Source organism: Anoplopoma fimbria, chromosome 3 (genome assembly GCF_027596085.1).
Source record: "Anoplopoma fimbria isolate UVic2021 breed Golden Eagle Sablefish chromosome 3, Afim_UVic_2022, whole genome shotgun sequence".
Classification (NCBI taxonomy): Eukaryota; Metazoa; Chordata; class Actinopteri; order Perciformes; family Anoplopomatidae; genus Anoplopoma; species Anoplopoma fimbria.
In genome coordinates, this window is record NC_072451.1 from 7,772,754 (window position 1) to 7,792,157 (window position 19,404).

Below are 19,404 nucleotides of genomic sequence, written 5' to 3' on the forward strand. Positions count from 1 at the left end.
CCTCCTGGACAGCTCAACTCTCTCTCTATCCGCTTCCAGAGCTTCCTCGCTGTTCTTGTCATGAAAAGAAGAATACATTATGAGAGTATTCGAAAAAAGGACGGACTGTCAACGTGCGTCAGAAATGTGTCTGCCAAAGAGTGTCAGGTTGCACAGTAGCTCCATTTCCTGCTCGCTGACCTCCCTGCAGCTTGACAAGGATTTCACCAAGCTTTTGCACAAAGGGCTCTGCAGAAAGAGGAACAACTGCTGGTACATTGTTTAGTTTAGAACTGTCACATATATTAACATCGGCTATCTTACACTGCTGTGCTGCTTGGAAAATAATGCATTCATCTTAGCCAAAATGTTGAACTTGGTCCATGCAGAGACTGAAAAACAGATGTGTGTCACTGCAGCGTCAGCCGGCTCACTTGGGGTCAATGCAATCATCAGTTCAGACTCCCTGTAGACAGAAATACAGCACACATGCACTGCGGATGCTAAATACTGATGTTCAATAATGCTCTGAAACTGAAGGGCTACCTTAGCTGGAGACGCCATGTTAGGAGGGGGAAAAGTTAGATTTTTGTACTCTGTTACAGATATTTTTTTTAACACGTTTCCAGCAAGCATTTATCAGGGCAAGCAGCACTTACTAAAGCTTTCTAGAACAATTTGAAGCAAATAAATCATTTGAAATGCTTGTGTCTGCGTCCAAACATAAGATGTTAGCCCCATGAATTAGCCGTTAAGCTAGCTGTATGATTCGCTAGCTAGCAAGCTACCTCTTTATTTGCAGTAATGACAAACATGTATCACTTATAGTCTCATATATAGCATGAAGATATTACTAACAATGATTTAAAACTACTGGAATTATTCTTTAGGGTGCTAAACTTTGGCCAGACGGAGTCTCAGAAGAAATATTTGGTGCTTCAGGCAACTGATCTGTTCTTCGGGTTCAATAAAAGTCGTCAGTTCATGTTGGATCTGTAGAGCAAAAAATACCTTTGATGTGAGCCTGATCGCTTTTGGCTTGGTCTGACTCATATTGCCTTTTGTTTATGGTGGCACTGCCTGTAGCAGTTAGGCATCCAGTTGATGTATCTATACAGTGTAATAAAAACAGCATTTATTATATATTTTGGCAGTACCTCTCTCCCTCACTTATTTAGTGCCCCATCAATGCCTCTTTAACTCTGGTATCAGTCTACATTTAACCTAACAAAGGAGCGCTTTAAAGGTACAAGTTGTAGGTTACAGAAACATTAATTGAACATGTTATTGATATTGCACACCCCTAACTTTGTGGTTCAGAAGACACGTTCCAATTTGTAAAACCTTTTTTCCTTTCAAGCAGTTGACAAATGCTGATGAAGCTACACTATCTGCCCTCATCTTTATGTTAGCAATGCAATAATGGTCTCTCTTGTTGTGTGTTCTTGCAGTTGGGTGAGGAAACTTTCAACCGTGCCAAGTTGTTGAATGTTGGCTACACGGAGGCTATGAAGGACGCAGAGTACGACTGCTTCATCTTCAGCGATGTGGACCTGATCCCAATGGATGACCGCAACCTCTACCACTGCTACGACCAGCCGAGGCACTTCGCCATCGCCATGGACAAGTTTGGCTTCAGGTGAGGGGATGGTTTTCAACTTGCCGTGTGATTTTAGCGCTGGTGAGAGAGCATGGTACCAAACTTCTTAGCACAGCTTTGTACTTGCATTTACCTTAATAAGTCCTGATGCTTAGGAACACTTCAGTTCATCCTATTTGAATATAATATGGGTTAAAGGGTTTGCCAAAGTCTAATTTCAAAGTTTGATTGAGCTCATCCCAGTTCATTAGTGATCCCAGTTAAAGGGACAGTTCGCCCCTAAATCAAAAATTCATATGTTTCCATCTAACATGTAGTGATGTTTATCAATCTAGGTTGTTTTGGCTGTAGCTGCCTATTGTTGGAGAGATCAGCAGATATAATTCATTGGCTAAAGACCTATTAGAAATGGATTGAGGTAATAATTCGCAATATATCACAAAATGTTTGAATCACAATAATATCTTATTGTGACTTAATTATCATGAAAATAACATGGGGCCTCTGGTGATTCCCACCCCTAGAAAGAAAGCAGACATCTCTACGGCTGATATCTCCAGAACTAGGCAACTCACACTAAAACAATCTAGATTCATAAATAGCACAAGAGGTAAGAGGAAAAATATGTATTATTGATTTTGGGGTGAGCTATCCTTTCAATGGTAGAATAAATAAAGTCACATTTTGCGCATGAGAACAGCTTATAGACCTACAGTAAAAGGAAATGCTCTTTATGCTCAAATCATATGTAGCATTTCACACTTGTTGTAGATTTAAACAAATAAATATATGTGGAATTTCAATATGCAATTGGCTGTCTAACAAAAAAATTGCGATGGCCTACAGTCTGTGTTCTGGCAGACAATAGAGAGAGCAGTATTTAATTTGACTAAATCTCATTATACTTTGAAATCCCTGTCTGAAGCCTTAATTAGCATGAAAATGCACCACAGTTCACTGCTGACAATATTTGGTCATACTTGCATAGTCCTAACAAGAGCACATGATACAAAGCGAAACTAATAAGTAGACTACAGCTGGTGCAAAGACACTTACTATCTATGCGGACTGTGTCCAAATACTGGACCTGCTGGACCAACCTGGTGCAGATACTGTTTCTTTAGCATGAAGGAGGTCCACGAGGAACCCATTATTTGGGTGTTTTCTAAATGTTATATTAGTGAGGCGCTGACTTTGTTTGCAATGTGCCATTGTAACTGAGAATAAGAAAAAATCTTTAAAAACAAACAGTATAGAATAAAATTATAATATGACTCCAACAGGGAACACTATTTGCTGTATAATATTAGCTCTCGTCTTTTATTTAAATTATTTGTTGCTACCTGACCATTTGCACTGTTGTATACTGTATTTTCTGCTTGTTTTTATAGGTTTGCTGTTTTATGTGCACAAGTTTACCTTTGCTGTACTTTGTCAGAAGCCAAAGACTAATTTCCAACAATAAAGTCAATCTTACGTGATATAATACAGATAGAGTAAAATTGTTAAAATGCACATTAGGGCTAAGACCATAAGTCAATTGATTATTGAGAATAAGAATTTGAGAATAATCTGCAACAATACAATAATCATTTAGGAAATTCTCCAAGCAAAAATGTCAGACATTCTCTAGTTCAAGCCTCTGAAGTTTAGGAATTTGCTGCTTTGACTTGAATACTGAATATCTCGTTTCAATGTGTTGGTCATCAGCTTTAAATGTATGACATGCGGTGAGCATCTTCACAGTTATATATGACACTGTATAAACCAAACATGAACAATCAGCAGATTAATAGAAAAATAAAACACAACCGTTAGTTTCATCCCAATACACACAAAGTAGAAATTGTAAATACACGTGTATTGTAGTACACTGCAAAAAAATATCAGCAGCAGATAAAACTTGTTGCTTGTTAATATGTAGACATATTTTTGTATTATCTTTTTACCTTTTAGAAGGTAAAAAGTTCACTTCTGGCTTTGTCCACTGTCGTCCCTGTCTAAGTGCTTTTATTTTGAAACTCCTTTATTAAGAACAAGTCTCAAAGGACTTCACAGAGACGGAAAAACCATACAAAACAGGACACCATGGTAAAAATCACCAAAGAAACCTGAATAAGGATAAGTAAACACCATTTGGAGACATATAACCCAAATAGATGGTCAAGTGTGCAATGGATGCCAGTTTAAAGCGAAGGAATAACCATGGAAACACCAGGGATCTACAGTATATAGTGTTAAGTTTGTATTAAATTATCTGGTCAGTGAAAGTGCCAATTCTCGAGTGTGTTATCAAAATGCAGTGTAGCCAAACAGTTTCCTGCGTCCTTACAGACAGCACTGAAGGGTAGCATCCTGTTTTAGTTAAGTCTTTTTGCATAATGACACCACACCTACGCTCAATTATCTAAAAGCACCAGAAGCACTGATTAATGGTCTTAACATGGCCAGTGAATGTGACCTATCCAATCCACAAATTGTCATTCCACAAGAGTTATCCTACTGAAAACCCTCAGGAGCCTCAGCAGCTTCCTGATATACTACTCAATAAGCTAATGCTATCTGGCAAAAAATACAACACCAGGTGCTAAGCAGGGTTGTGGCTAACATTTACTATTAGCAATTAATCAGTAAATACTTCAAATGGTTTCTAAAGAAGGTTTTTTAGTCACTAGAAAATGAAGAAAAAAGGGGATTAAAGTAAAACCTGTTGTTTTGAGTTAGCAGAAGGTTACAAGGTTGATTGTAGTTCATTACTGATGTAGAACATTGTAGAAAATTGGTTGCCAAGGTCAACAGTGGTCTGAGCCAGATTTAGGAAGCTTCGAAATTAAAGGACACAAAGTCAGCAAGCAAGTAACAAACAACGATCTAATGACGTCTTTTGAGCTTTGCATCATGAAGCTGATATGGAGCGAAGGGTAAATGTTGTATTTTAGCTGAGTCGTTTCAGGAAGACAACCTTAGCTGCTCTCAAATGTAAAAGCACTATACGTTTTTATTTTTTACAAAAGGTGAAAACATTGCCATTGAAAGTCAGGTCACATTACGTGCTAGTCCATTACCTTAGCACCTCACAACACCTGACAGCTGTCTGAGCAGAAAGGGTCACCTTGAAGTCCATTTCACAGCGCGGCTCTTTAAAAAACATTTCACAAATTATACTCTCTCAAAGGACCTTATGCAGTGTATGAAATGATATTGCCATTATATTGTACAGAATTTTGTGGATGTTTGAGTGCAGTACTTGTTACTCGGGTGAGCACAGTATGAGTGTGCTACAGCCCATTTGCACAATTACAGAGGATACATTTATGCTAGGTCATGACCTTCTCCTGGCAGTGTGAGCATGCTATTCAGTGACTTAATAGGATCAACCTGCACTGTCAATTTAATAAATTGGTTAGGGAGTAGAGAATTTGTTGTTAAAGTTATAGAGTCTACTGAAGATGAATGCAGTTTTTTTTCCAAATCCTCCACGAGAATGAAAAATGCAAAAGGAAAGTTGTCAAATGTCCTTCATGCACAGTACACTGTATCTCAGCAGTGTTTGGGAGTTAGCATTTGATGATGAATATCCCACTTCTCTGAGGAAATAATCAGACAGATATGGAGTTTATTGAGTAAACCACTGTTGAAGATTCCATATAAGAGCTTTGTTTATCCTAATTCTAGCGAGACTTCAGTTGAGTGAAGAAAAACATGCAGTTAGTCAAACTTCCAATCACTCTCTCACTCTCTTTCTCCCAAGCACACCTAACACAAGCACACACACACACACACACACACACACACACACACACACACACACACACACACACACACACACACACACACACACACACAACACACTCACCATATTGTTGCTGGGAGAATTTGTGCAGAAACATACGGTCTCATTACTTTCCTCTTTCAACAGGGAGCTGTCATCCTTTTGACAACCCATACTGTCCAGAATATACACACATGTACATACACAAACACACACACACACACACACACACACACACACACACACACACACACACACACACACACACACACACACACACACACACACACACACACATTCACACACATCTATCAGCCTCTGGTTAGACTCCAGGCGCCTGTCATGACACTTGCAGCGGACGTCCGTCCCACTCCACTGGTCTCACGACTTTTGAGGAAAAAATAAAATGCCTCTCTGACTTCCTTTGTCCAATGTGTACACGAACAAACACACAACACACACACGTACACACACACACATACAATATACGTGACTGGTACACTCCTCTATCACTTCATTGTCTTATTCTCTCTGACCCTCTGTCATATATTCTATATACATATCTTGTATTTATTTCTCTTCTAAACTCTAATTTCATGTTCGGGCAATTATGACAATAAGTTTAGCGTTATCCAACATTTCCATTGTAAATGGCCAATGCTGCTTATTGGAAACTGATAGTATTCATGCTATCAGCAAGTTCGGCTGCTTATTAGAGGCCGGCAGTATGCAAAAATTCTAAGGCCCCTGTTTACACCTGGTCATTTCATGTGTCTTGAGTGGATTATATATGGATGCAGATTATCTACTTACTGTAGAAAGGCACCCATAAATTATCCACTTAAAAAAACGCATCCAAAACAAGACACATTAGGAAATTATCTGCTTGCCTAAAACACTTCAAAATGTTATTCAAATGTAAATTCTGCCGTCTTTACACTCAACATATAATAAGAAACTGTGATACTGCTGATGATAGTAACAATTTCAGATGAACAAACACTGAGAACATGCACAGGGACAGCAGCTTGAATCTCCCACTAACTTTAAGAAATTAAAAGGATTACAATTATTAACTATAATCTGAGTGGGTAGCCATGTTAATTAGATGTCATGGGGCTTTTAAAAATGCTTTACTGTATTAACACAGACTTAAAGGGACTTTTGTTTTCAAACAATATGGAAAGGCAGCCCAAACTTCCTTCCTAGTTGCATGTGTGTTAAATGTATGTTGCTCCATCTGCCATTAATTCTTAATGATAATACCTGCTGTCAACAAATGGTTAAAATGATAGAATGCCACGTTTACCGTTAACGCTGTTGCCTCCTATTGTAAAGAGGCTTCTCTTTGACATGTTAAAAGTCATTTTTCATTGTTTTTTATTTTAATTTGACCCATTAAAAGCTTTTTCCTCATGAAGGACAATGCAATCGTTTTCTGTGCCTGAAAGAAATGCAGCAAATTTGCTCCGAAATTTGACAGCATAGCAGGGAGTTTTTGCTGCCAATCTTCCTGCTGTCAGAAGGATCTTGTTTGTTCAGGCAATTCTAATTTATTTTGTAGTAATATATTCATTCACTGCTTCCCTTTTAACTTCTCCTCCCCTCTCACCTTTCTCCTTCCCTCATCTATCCCATCTCCTCCTTTCTACGCTCTTGCAGGCTGCCATACGCCGGCTACTTCGGAGGAGTTTCGGGCCTCAGTAAAAAACAGTTTCTGAAGATCAACGGCTTCCCCAACGAGTACTGGGGCTGGGGAGGGGAGGACGACGACATCTACAACAGGTAACCGTGCAATGACGTAGTGTAACATGAGCTGCTTGTTTTGCCATGATTTCTGCACCAATCATTTCTTTTATTAGTTTTTTCTACCCTTAAAGACCCACATAGACCTGTTTTTTGTATTTTTTAGAAGGGGGCAGGGGATCTTTAGGCGGAGATAGCAGGTCAACAGTATACGCCACATAGAAGTGGTAAAAATCATCTGAGAGCTGGGAATCTAAAGATTAATTTGAGGTGCAAGTTGTTGTAGTCATTAATCAGAAAAAAATTGTAAATATGTAAAAGGGCTATGATTGAAGTATATGATGGCCATTCCAATGGTCACTTATATCTCAAAAGTGCAGTCATTTTTAAGGTTGATACCATTTATTTGGTGCTAGATTAAAAAAAAAGAAATGTACCACTTGAGAACTGATCAAAATGATCAAAAATCCAACCAAAATACCACAGTAAGACACCAAGACCTTGCTGAACACCATTCAAAAATCCATGCAGTAATTTGGTATTTTAAAACTTTCGACATTTGGAGATTTCTGCAAGAATTTCATTTTTCAGTGATAGGATGGCATGCGCTTCTTTTCTGGAAACTGCTCAGAAACCCCAAGACTATTTAGTGACCCAAATATGCAGAAATGTTCACATCCTCCATTTTTAGAAGAGATGGAAATAACCCATTTATATTGCATGCAAAAAACTGCATGGGATTAGCATAAAAAGAGCATATCTGTGTAGGGGAGACTCGTGGGTACCATAGAATCGGTTTTAATTTACATGTTAAGGGACCCTTTGGAATATTTGAATCCTGCCAGTTTTCGCTTACCAAAAATTAAGCCTAACTTTTCAGCGTTATTCAGCCCCATTCCCGACAAGCTAGCATGAAAATTCATCGATTACATCATCTAGATTCATATGATACCAGAATCTTCACTCTAGCTATAAGACTGAGATTGCTACAGCCTTGTAAAGACAGTAATGTTGGCCAGGATCAGGTGTCAGAGGATTTATTTGCTATAATGCAAGTAACGTTTCACTTTACTTGTCAAGATTTTGCAGTTACTAAAAAAAATCTGTATTATACAATCTGTCAGGGTTATGTTTGGTTGTCTGTTTGAAGTAAAATCCTTCTAAGACCTGGCAGTAAAATGTGATTAAATCAAGTCTCTTGACTGAAAGTGACACTGAAGGTTTTTGTGGAGTGGATGATTTATTGTAATTGTTCACTGAAGGAGAATGATCATCAAATAAATAAACCTTTTCAGGCACTTCAGCCAGCTTTTAATGACTTGCTCAAGATCACTCATGAATATTTCTGTGGAAGTATGCTGCAATCAAATATCTGTTTGACAGGAAGACGGAAAGATGTCTCTGACTGCCTAAATGGACCACTTACAGGGCCATTAGTTCAATTTATGGAGTACTCAGATGGCTGTTTGGACTGAAAATTATTGAATTACCTGGTGAGCTGATGATCTGACTATTAAACAAATTATTACTACAATAATGTCATTCATCTTTGCTTGGCCCTACAGGGCGGAAATAATAACGTTGGCTGAATACAATAAATACATATTTTGCAAAGAAGTTATGAAACTACCTCTGCACTGAACCTTAATCACAGCTGACATTTTCCATATATTCCCCAAATGCTGCTGTCACAACAACAAACGGGATATGTCCGCTTCATATTGCTTCACAACTGAAATAACCATCAGCACAAGATTTTCAAAAATTGCCCGTTTTAATGTTGAATCGGCTTCAAAAGAAAATTAATTTTAAACACACAAACAGATACATTTGCATTCAGAGAATCAGGCTTGAGCACACTAATTATAAACACACACATACACACACACACACTGCTACAAACTCGCACAGCAGGACAGTTCTTCACAGATAAAATGCAATCTCCATCTTTATTGTCCCTATTCTTCAATATCTTTTCTTTTTCTCTGTCTGTGTCCTGCTGTCACTCTCACACTGTGAAGCTTATCTTTGTCCTTTCAGAGTAATAGCATTATAAGAAAACTGAAAATAGAGCATTTGAAAATTATTGTTTTGGAGAATGGACTTTGTCAGTAGACACAGTATTCAGGAGATTACAGTTGTTTGTCAGCATCTGGAAAAATGTGATAAAAGAGATTTAAGTGTGATTCACTGAATGGTTGTCCAGATGATAGATAAAGTTTGAGTTCTAACTTTTTTATTGGATGATAGCTTCAGTAAGTCATTAGATGCTATAGATTTCCCTCAAGATCCTTTCTACTCATATAACTTGAGCAATTTCAACTGATATATAAAGTGCTGTGACTTGCGGGAATATACATTTGTTTAAATGTAATTCATTCACACATTCACTTCTGCAATTCAAACTTGCCTGATTGCATAGTTTCCATACAGTCATGAAGCTTTTTTGAGGAAGTAATCTTTTCACTGAACATGTCAACAATGCTGAATGTTCATATTTCTTTGGATAAGGTGCAAAATGTGAACAAAATGACATTCTGTATTTTGAGCACAGCTACATAATTAGTTTCCCCTGAATCAAAGAGCAAACCTTCCTTTGAAGCTTTTCCCTCCTTTGTATTATTTTGTACTTAAAGTGAGACAATATAATGTTGAACAGTGGACACTCTGGCTAAACGATGCAAATTAAAAAATAATGGCTAATTGGATTTCCTTTCTTTTTCCAAGATTGTCCGGGGACAGTTGCTTTAATGATGCCAGCGGGGCATACTGGTGGTTTAGAGGTTTAAGATGCCACCCATATAATCTCTACAGTACAGTGTGTACCACGATTGAGTCCATCCAGCCCTCTCTCCTTTATTTTCTGTCCTCACTGTACACCAGAGGTTTTCAAACTGTGATAGATTCAGTGCAACTTACACTTTTCAAGGATATCATCATCAAAGATGTCTATCAGGAATAAACATCCTTAATTCCGCTTAAAAATTCAAGAAAAAAGGCGCTCCTCGAGATTAAAGAACTTGCACGGATTTTATCCATTTTTTTAATTTTCCAGATAGATAGTGACGCAGCAGATCTTTTTCTCTTGATTTTGTCTGACGGGAGGCAGACGATGTGTCAGACTTCTTCTGTATAATGTCTTGCAGAGGCAAAAATGCAACCAGAACCAATATGTCTCTTGATGATATGCAGTCTGTTTGATTCTAGTTCTCTTTTTGAGATAGAACCATTGAAATTGTACAAATACAGAATGACTGGTAGATGATTCACTCACATGGGCGATATTATATACTGCTTTTGTTGGACCTGAACATTGTGTCGATAAATGTCACCCTCTTTAGGTATCGACCATTCGGCCTAAAACTGTAGACTGAGCCAGGTGTACGCTACCTGCCCAGCATGAAACATCAGGGGCTTGAAGTAAACACATACATGGTACACAAAGGTGAAGATCTAGCAAGCTAAACATTCAGATATTGTTTTACAGAAGTTGGTTAGAGCCAAACCAGAGCGAAAAAAATACCCAGTACATTTTCAACATGCATTATCAATCAGCCAGAAACACGACACCAAATGGGATGTTGAAGTTGTTCTGTGTCAATTTTTATGATCAAATATTGCTGAGTGCACCTTTAATCTGCTCTGTAGCAGTTGATGTAAGTTTTTGCTGGCAGAAGCATTTTTGTAAATAACATGGTGATCTGTTGAAAGCAACATTTTTATATGCTTCTGATAGAACCTAAACTTAAAACCTGAATTATCTTTCTTTCTATACACGGCTTCAAATATGCTGAAATATAATAGCACTGTGTACTTATGTCTGTCATTTCTCAGTGCAAGAATAAGTGCAATAGAGAATTGACCATGAATCTGATTCTACCAATTTCTTATAATTTATTCCGAGCATTTATATATGCTGTTTTGTATTTGCTTTCAGCTGTTCGGTACAATCATTGGTACATTGAGTTTAAAGAGGGTTGCATATTAAATAGAAATAACAGGAACAGGAGTGAGGTTATTGTCAGTTATTTTCTTCTCTTTCTATTTTTCTCTAGTTGTTTACTACAAACTGAGACTGTAAAAATCCCAAGGTCAATCTTATAATAAATTAATAGAAAACACATTGGCAGAAACATGCAAATAAAGCTGAGCGTGAAGGTTTTGCCTTGCTTTTCTCTCAGGCTCACAGCTCCCACACACCATCCACCTTCGCTTTTAAGGGCTGGCTAGTTTTTAAGCCTTTCACGGAGCAATCAGAAGGGAAATGCCCTTGAAAACACACTTGGACAAGCTTTTGGAAGAAGGCGGTGTGTGGACAGGGCTGCGTGTGAATGTAGCTGAGGCCATCAAAGCAAGCCGAATATTCTCCTATTCACTTTTCTCATGATTGATTTTCTTTGTGGATTTTTCTTGTGATGCAATGACGGTCAGTCAGTCGGTGCAAGACTTTGGTTCAGACTGAAATATCTCAACAACTATTAGATGGATTGACATGAATTTTGGTACAGATGTTCATGGTGCCCAGAGGATGAATCCTAATTACTTTAGTGATCCCCTGACTTTGCTTCTAGCGCCACTATGCAGGATTTTAAGTAAAATGTCTGAACAACCATTGCATCCTGGTCTCACTCCCAGGGCGTCATATACCAACGCACCAGGCTACCTTTAGTGTCTGTATGAGTTGCACCTGGTTTTCAACTAACTGCAATGTAAACCCATCCGTGCCATTATTAGACACTGATTTTTACCACTGCTGTCTAAGGTGAAAGAAATTCTTAGTCGGCTCACACTCTTTCGATTGCAAATTGATTGATTTAACTGACACAAAAGCACCACTTTAAATCTTGTATTTACTATAGATGTGCTTGTTTCTTGGAAATAAGTCATTCAGCATTAAAAAGCAAAAGAGAATGACTAATCGACTTAAGAAATCTTAGTTTACTAAGACCAAAACAACCAATTAGTCAATTAGAACCCTTAATAGGTGGTTCTGTTGCCTAAACCTAGAAGACACCATTTCAGCAAGCTGCTTATCATTAGTTTCTTTTTTAAATTTAAGCATCGTTTTCATGTGCTCTGATGCTGAAATCAGTTTCAGTTCTAACAGTCAAAGCTGTCGTAGCGTGCAGAGGAGAGGAGGGAGTCTCCAGCTGAGTGAACTAACATGCTCGCCAGCTCAGTCTCTCAGGACTCAGTAAAAACCAAATAGAGGAGGGGAGGGTACCAGGATAGAGAGATGAAAGAACAGTGGTATATATATCAGAGAGTGTGACACCCGTGAAATCTGTCCCCTTGTTTTTCTTCTCTGTCTTTAAAGGTAGCAGAGTTCAGTAGTTTGAATAGTTTGAATAGTGCGGCTGTGTCCTTGGGCAAGACACTTAACCCCAAGTTGCTCCCGAAGGCTTGCCATCGGTGTGGACTGGATGTTGCATGAATGTTAGTTAGAGTCTGATGGTGGCACCTTGCATGGTAGCCTGTCATCAGTGTGTGAATGGGTGAATGATATGTAATATACTACTGATTGTAAGTCGCTTTGGATAAAAGCGTCTGCTAAATGACTGTAATGTAATGTAATGTAGTGCGATCCGCCGATGTGTCCATCAGCCTGGTGTCCAGTCGAAGTGTCCTTGTACGAGGCAATAAACCTCAATCTGCTTAGTCTTAGGAAGCTGCTCTGGGGAAAAAAAGAGCAATAACTAAATGACTTAATTGCTCTTTTACTCTCTACTTCAGAATCCTCTAACTCTCCTCGTCTCTTTTTCTATCTCCATCTCTTGCTTCCCTCCAGCGATTTCCTCTTTTAAAGCTGGTTTAGATGCCATAGACCATGGCATGAACACTGCCTGCAATGGGTCCTGCTAGCTTAATGCCTGCCTGGGGGACTATCTGTCCCTGCTGCTGAGTGTGGCCCGAGCCCTTGGCAGAGAGGACACAAGCAACTTACACAACTGCCAGTGCCACTTGCTTGCCCCCCCCTCCCACCCCTGTCTAAAAGGTTGGTGGATGTTACACAGAAAGAAGGAGCGAGGTGAAGGGATTTCTCTCTTCACCATCCTGAACATGCAGCAGTAGCCTTGGGCAAAGATGTCCCAAGGGCTTCCATGGTGGACCAGCCTTCAACACAAACACACAACTCTCTCTCTTTCAACGCTCCCTCTCTTTCGTCTTTGGCCTTCTCCCCCCCCCCCCCCTTCCTCCCTCTAAACCTCCCAGCGGTGGCTTTCAACAGAGCCCGAGCCAGCATCATGCACACATGCATCCGCGGCAGCACAAGGACTGCACGTGTTTCTGTGAAGCCTTGACAATGGTGTAAGAGTCAGGTTTATTTTTGATTTAACACTTTGAGAATGCCAAGGCTTTTATAAGTTCAATCACACCTTCGGGTTGTGGAAGTCTCCACCCACGGGTTCAGGTCAGTGAACACTGTTGAGTGTTTTAAATTCATGTTTAGACCTTTTATTTGATTGATGCTCTCGCTTTCCTTGATTTTTCCATGGGCTCTTGTTTGTCTTTGTTTGATTAAACATATTATTTTACTTGTTTTATAGACACAAAAAAAAAGGGTGGAGTGATACCTAAAGTAACAATACTATGAATACTTACCTACATGATGAACATTTTTTGTTATCTGCTTTTAAAACTGATTTGTTGTAAGTATGTGGTTAATTAATAAACAGAAAGTAATACTAAGAAATACCCAATTTCTGTCAGTTCGCTCAGTAGAAATAAAAATGTATTCAGAAGTCTGTTAATGAAGCTATAAAACGCATTAAATATGATAGTATATAAGCCAAAAAAATACTGGTATTGGTATGCTGGATTGTAGCCCAGCATATTGAGACCTTAACAGAGTCCAAGAATTTTGACTGACAGCAGCAGATTGTTTTTCTGGATGCCCTTTCATTCATGGGTTGCCAGTTGCAGTTGGCAGACGATCCATGGACCTCAAAAAGTTGAACTATTATGAACTTTTTTCACCTTGTGCTGTCACAGCACCATTTTATGCCTTAGGAATGCTGAAGTTGGATTTTCCACATTGAAATACATAAGGTTCAAAAGCATTTATTCATTGCGGCCAAGAAAGAGAGGCCAGAAGAGGCCATTATTTACTTTTTCTTTTTAAAAAGAACTGCTTCAAAAGTTATTTAATCTGTCCTTAGTATCAAAGTACAAAAGGGTACAAAGGGTTTGCCAGCAGGCACATTTTCCTTATGATATGATACTTTCAATACGACAGTCACTGAACAGAAGTCAACACGACACAGAAGAGAGCGGGTGCTTGAATTGGAGTAGAATCCATGTGAAGGTGAAGGCGGGGTGACGGAGGGAGTCAGCAGCAGCAGCAGCAGCAGGGAATACCATTAGCATTGTGGTTGGTTAACGTGGTTGATTTGAAATCTTAATGTGTCTGAATTAGCGTCCTGTGTGACTCCTTTGGCTAAAGAAGAGGTCATTATTGAGAAATAAAAGTCGTCTCATCTACAGTTGGATCTTGCCGTCAGACATTTTACTTAAGGCAGTGGAAGCATAATTGTGGTGCTCCTCACTTCCTCACCCGCCATTGTTTTGAAACTCAGAGGCAGCGGGTCTGTGTCAAGTTATTATTGATGCTGACCTGAATTTTGATTCACACATTTACATTTTTTTTTATGTTCAATCCTTTTAGGAATATTCCAAAAAAGTCAATGCTTTCCCAATCAGATTCTTGTGTCAGTGCCAGGGTCTGTTTAAACTATTTTGTTGTTTAATTTGAAGGACTCTGTGCAAGGGAGGGATGCAGTGCAACACTGCCTGCTAATGAATGTAGTGACCTCCACCTTCTTAAGATATAAATCATTCTGCCAGGTGTTCGGCGTTAAAAAAAACAACTCTTATGTCTTTTTCTTTTTTTTTATGTCTGATTCCAATTTTGTGTCTCCTGAAGTTACATTTGGTGTATGACCACAGTAGACCCTCTTTCTGTTAGTAAACATGATGACATTTATTTGTAGGTGGAGGAAGAATGATTAATATTAGTAAATGCTGGCTACCAAGTTTTGTTGGCTTGTTTTTTTATAACGTCTGAAGAAAATAGTTAGCTAGCTAGCTCGTCCATCAGAGTGAGGCGGAGTAACCATTAGACTCATTTTCTGCAACCAGTATAGTATGAAAACACGTTGGAATTAGCAAGGTAGCTAGCTAACTAGCCAGCCGCTAAATGAGTAAAATCTTACAACATAATGCTTCATCCACACACTATTATCACATTGTAAACACATTGCTTTCTCCATATGAGTGACAACTTTGTTCGGATAATTTTCTGTAACAGTGTTGCATGAAAGCACAGCGAAATTTGCAAGCTACAAAGTAGCCAGCTGTCCGCTAGTTATCTTGCTAATTCCACCATGCGTTCATGGTACAGTAGTTACAGAAAGTAAGCCTAACAGGCCATCTCGTTATCTTTCTAATAGTTTAGCGTATTAGCATTATTTCTCTCCGTCTCTGTAATTACTAAGCTTCTTGCAGTTCAGCAGCCGTGACAGCTGAGGAGGTTAGCAGAAGGCTAAGATAAAGTATTGGAAACATTTTCTCTCCATCTCTGAAAAGCTTTGATACTCTAGCTGGCAACAACCAACAACACAGCAAGATGACATCTTTGATGTGTAACTTTAGCCCAGTACTCTCAGGTGATTTGTGTTCACCGCCAGTCTTTCCTTTGTTTTGCCTCCAGCTAACACCATGATATAATTATGCATAAAAGCTGTAAAATGGTCTACAGACAGAGCCAGGGAGAAGTGCAGAGAAATTAAGCATTGAGCTGAAGGTATGCTTGGGCAAAGCAGCCAACAACTGCAGCTGCTGGTACAGAAAATCCACATGTAAGGAAGCAGTGGAGTAGAAACGGACCAAAAGTCATCATACTCACCTTTTTATTTCTGGAAAAAATGATTGAATGTCAGCAAACTTCTGCAGATTAATTAGAGGATAATTGCGAGGATTGAGTCCTTTGAAACATAAATTTGTGCTTTTACATAAAACATGGATAAAACATATCCAGAAAAGAGGGAAAGTAATAATCATACAGTACTTTTGCATCATTGTGACAAAGCTTTTGCTAGCAGCTAAAATAAGAAATCCTGCCTGAATCCTTCAGAATTAAAGATTATAACTAAATTAATTTATAAATGATATTTCAAGAGCAGTCCCAAAGAGAGCTTCACAACAAAATAAAATTAAAATGAAATAGAGACTTAAGTAGAGTAAAAACAACACACAGCAAAACAAATAACAACAAAGGCAAGTGTAAACCGTTGTTTTTTGAGCTGCCTTTTAAAGGTGTTCACAGCCTGTCAAATTATCATCTCCAAAAATGTTAACATCACTAAAATTTTAAATATTTATTATAATAGTCCTCATTAACTGATATTTTGTTCTTGCAAAAACAACAGCACAGAATACGTTATTTTTTTCCCTTCCTTCTTGATTTTACTTTATTAGCTTTCAAATTAACAGATTTGTCATCCGTGACATCTTTACAGAAATAATTTTATTTCAATCATTTTAATTGGGTACAATATCATTAACCTCCTAAATAACCCTTTTTTAAAAGCGTGCAATCTTTCAATTTGAAAAAAAAGCCATTTGAAAGTTTCTCACTCATGCAGCACCCAGATGTGTTCCCACTGAGATAAAAATATTTCTCCTGTTTCCCGCCCACCTCACTTTTCTTTTATTTTCTCTCTGCTGTACATCTTCCAGCCCTCCACCACCATCTTCATCATCACCACCACCACCACCCACTCCTCCTCATCCTCTCGTTTCTGCAGGCGCAGAGAACTGAGGCAGGATATCAGACTTAGCTCCCAATTCACCTCCACTCCATTGCTCTAATGCAATTAACTCCACTGGTGGGAATTGAAAGGGAGAGCTGGCAAAATTCCTGATTAATCCAATCAAATAGGTCCATGGTCTGTCTGTCTGTGTTTGTGTGTTTGTGTGTGTGTGTGTGTGTGTGTGTGTGTGTGTGTGTGTGTGTGTGTGTGTGTGTGTGTGTGTGTGTGTGTGTGTGTGTGTGTGTGTGTGTGTGTGTGTGTGTGTGTGTGTGTGTGTGTTTCTAGACCACTGTCTAAAACTACTATAATAGGGTTATTTTATACACACACACACTGCTCTTCTGCCTCAGGCTGCTAGTAAAACTTTTTATGGCAGATCATATTAGTGGTTAGATTTTTTGAGTGCTGGACAGTCCACAGCTTTTCAGATGGACAAGGTGCCTAAGTCAGTTAAGTAGACCATATTGTTTATTGGATTCACTCTAGGGGTCCAACTGTAGCTGCTTTATCGAGTCCTTTTGTTCCACCAATGACCAGAGTAATGTCTCAATCAAACCAAAATAGTCTTATTTAAAGTTGTAAGCCTTCAAGATTTCAGTCAGCCTCCTCTGTGACTGCTTCACAATAAAAGCCACTCTGCGTTTTGCCAGTTGAGCATGTTTAACGTGAAACAGCAGCAGTATGAAAGGTTAAGGTTTGCATTAAGAATTTATCTTAATACTTCTCTGACATTGTGTTGGGAGAGTGAACCGAGAGCAGTAAGGCTGACATCAAAGAGATAAAATGAAAAACTGGTGACAGCGGAGCGTTATAGGGCAACATTTGGTTATAAAAGCACCACATTTGGCAGATGTGTAGATGGATATATTGTAAACAAAACTGGATATTGGGCCATCATAAACTCACACCCGAGTGGCAGTGGCAGCCATTTTTTTTTTTTAATGGACACTAGCGAAACTCTCCCAATCATTGGACCCACTTGCAATAACAGATGTAATCTAGATCCAAGTAACCCATGAAACCAAATACAATACTCACAATTCTATAGACATGGTCTAGTCCTAGACTGCTCATTTTATCATATTATGATTTTAACATATTTTGCCATGAATCAGTCTCCATGTTTTTCCTCCTGCTCCCTGTCATATGAATGTCTTTCCAAAAAAAGTCATATAATGCTTAAAAGTCCCCTACAGTGTGGAATTTCACAGCAGCCACCCACCCGCTGTGTTTCGGTGGAGGTGGCTGTCGAATGTGTCAGCTCCGGATTATATACATCACACAGGGGAACGCTGAAGCTTTTCATCCTGCAGCTCCACTGTATCCTCAGTGTCCTCTCCCTTACATAATATCCACACTACGCTGTCACACCATGTTACTGCCTACTGCCTGTCAGAGTTGTGAAAAATAATGACTGTACTGATGTGTTGTTGGGAGTGTGAGGAAGTGTCTGTTAGTGTGTGTGTGTCTGTGTGTGTTTGTTGGTGCTCCAGCTGAAGTTTAGTTACGGTCAAGGACACAATTAACTGCCGTCTACAAGAATGAAGAGGAGCCATTTGATTGGTTACTTCATAGCTCATTACAACACACATATATGCATACACAAAAACACACACACACAAAAGCCCACAACCCTACAAGGGCACAGCCGAAGTTTTTGTCTCGTTTCAGAGTGTCCCTCTATAACCAAACAACCCCTATTAGACAAGACAACCCTGGGCTTCATTAATCAAGCAATATGTGAATTTTTTTCGAGTGTGGGTATGTGAGGAATTATAACAGCTTTTTCTGCCTTGTGTCTGTTCCTTATTGTGAATAACCAGCGTTTAATCATCATGCAAAGTCTCATATTGACAGATGATGTGATGGAGAGCTCAGGGAGTGTTTTATGAGACTCAAAGAGGTACATCAATGCAGCAAAAGATACAGATTTCAAAGAAGCACTGATGACATTTTTCCAAAGCAATCACACTCTGATCAATTTATGTTTGAGAAGCCAGAAAACTGTTTCCATTTTCTCTGAGGATTTTATACTTGATTGCCAATGTTTGATGAAATTGCGGATGCTTGAAGTGTTACAATCTTGTTGACCATTGCCTCAGAAGCGTTAGCATCTCCCACACTAAAAAGTAGCCACGCAGACTTGAAACTGCTTCTCATAATTTCACCACACAAGTTATTGACTGGTACATTTTTTAATCTGCACATTTGTAGTAGTAACGCAAATCACCCTGAGTCCCATTTCTGCTGTGACTCAACTTAAAGTAAATACACTAACACAAGTTGACTGTTGTAGCCATGGATGTAATTGACATAAGACAAAAACATGGTGGCTCAATCAAACCATTTACATTAAACCTGCTAGGCCAATGCATGCGCAAACATTTTGGCATTTATGTTACTCTTGTTTACATTCATTCATTTTTTTGTCCACTAGGGGTCAGCGCAACAAGCTGTAAACACCCCATTGACATATTTTCACCTTAAAGCTTGTA

At 38.9% G+C, this 19,404-nt stretch overlaps 1 protein-coding gene across 1 annotated transcript in view; it reads left to right on the forward strand.

Moving 5' to 3' along the window:
- b4galt2 (UDP-Gal:betaGlcNAc beta 1,4- galactosyltransferase, polypeptide 2) overlaps positions 1–19,404 on the forward strand; it is a 129,159-nt gene that overhangs the window by 98,372 nt on the left and 11,383 nt on the right. The window contains exons 4-5 of the mRNA XM_054596484.1: positions 1,431–1,618; positions 7,014–7,136. Coding sequence (XP_054452459.1) covers positions 1,431–1,618; positions 7,014–7,136 — 311 coding nt within the window. The remainder of the gene's footprint in view (positions 1–1,430; positions 1,619–7,013; positions 7,137–19,404) is intronic.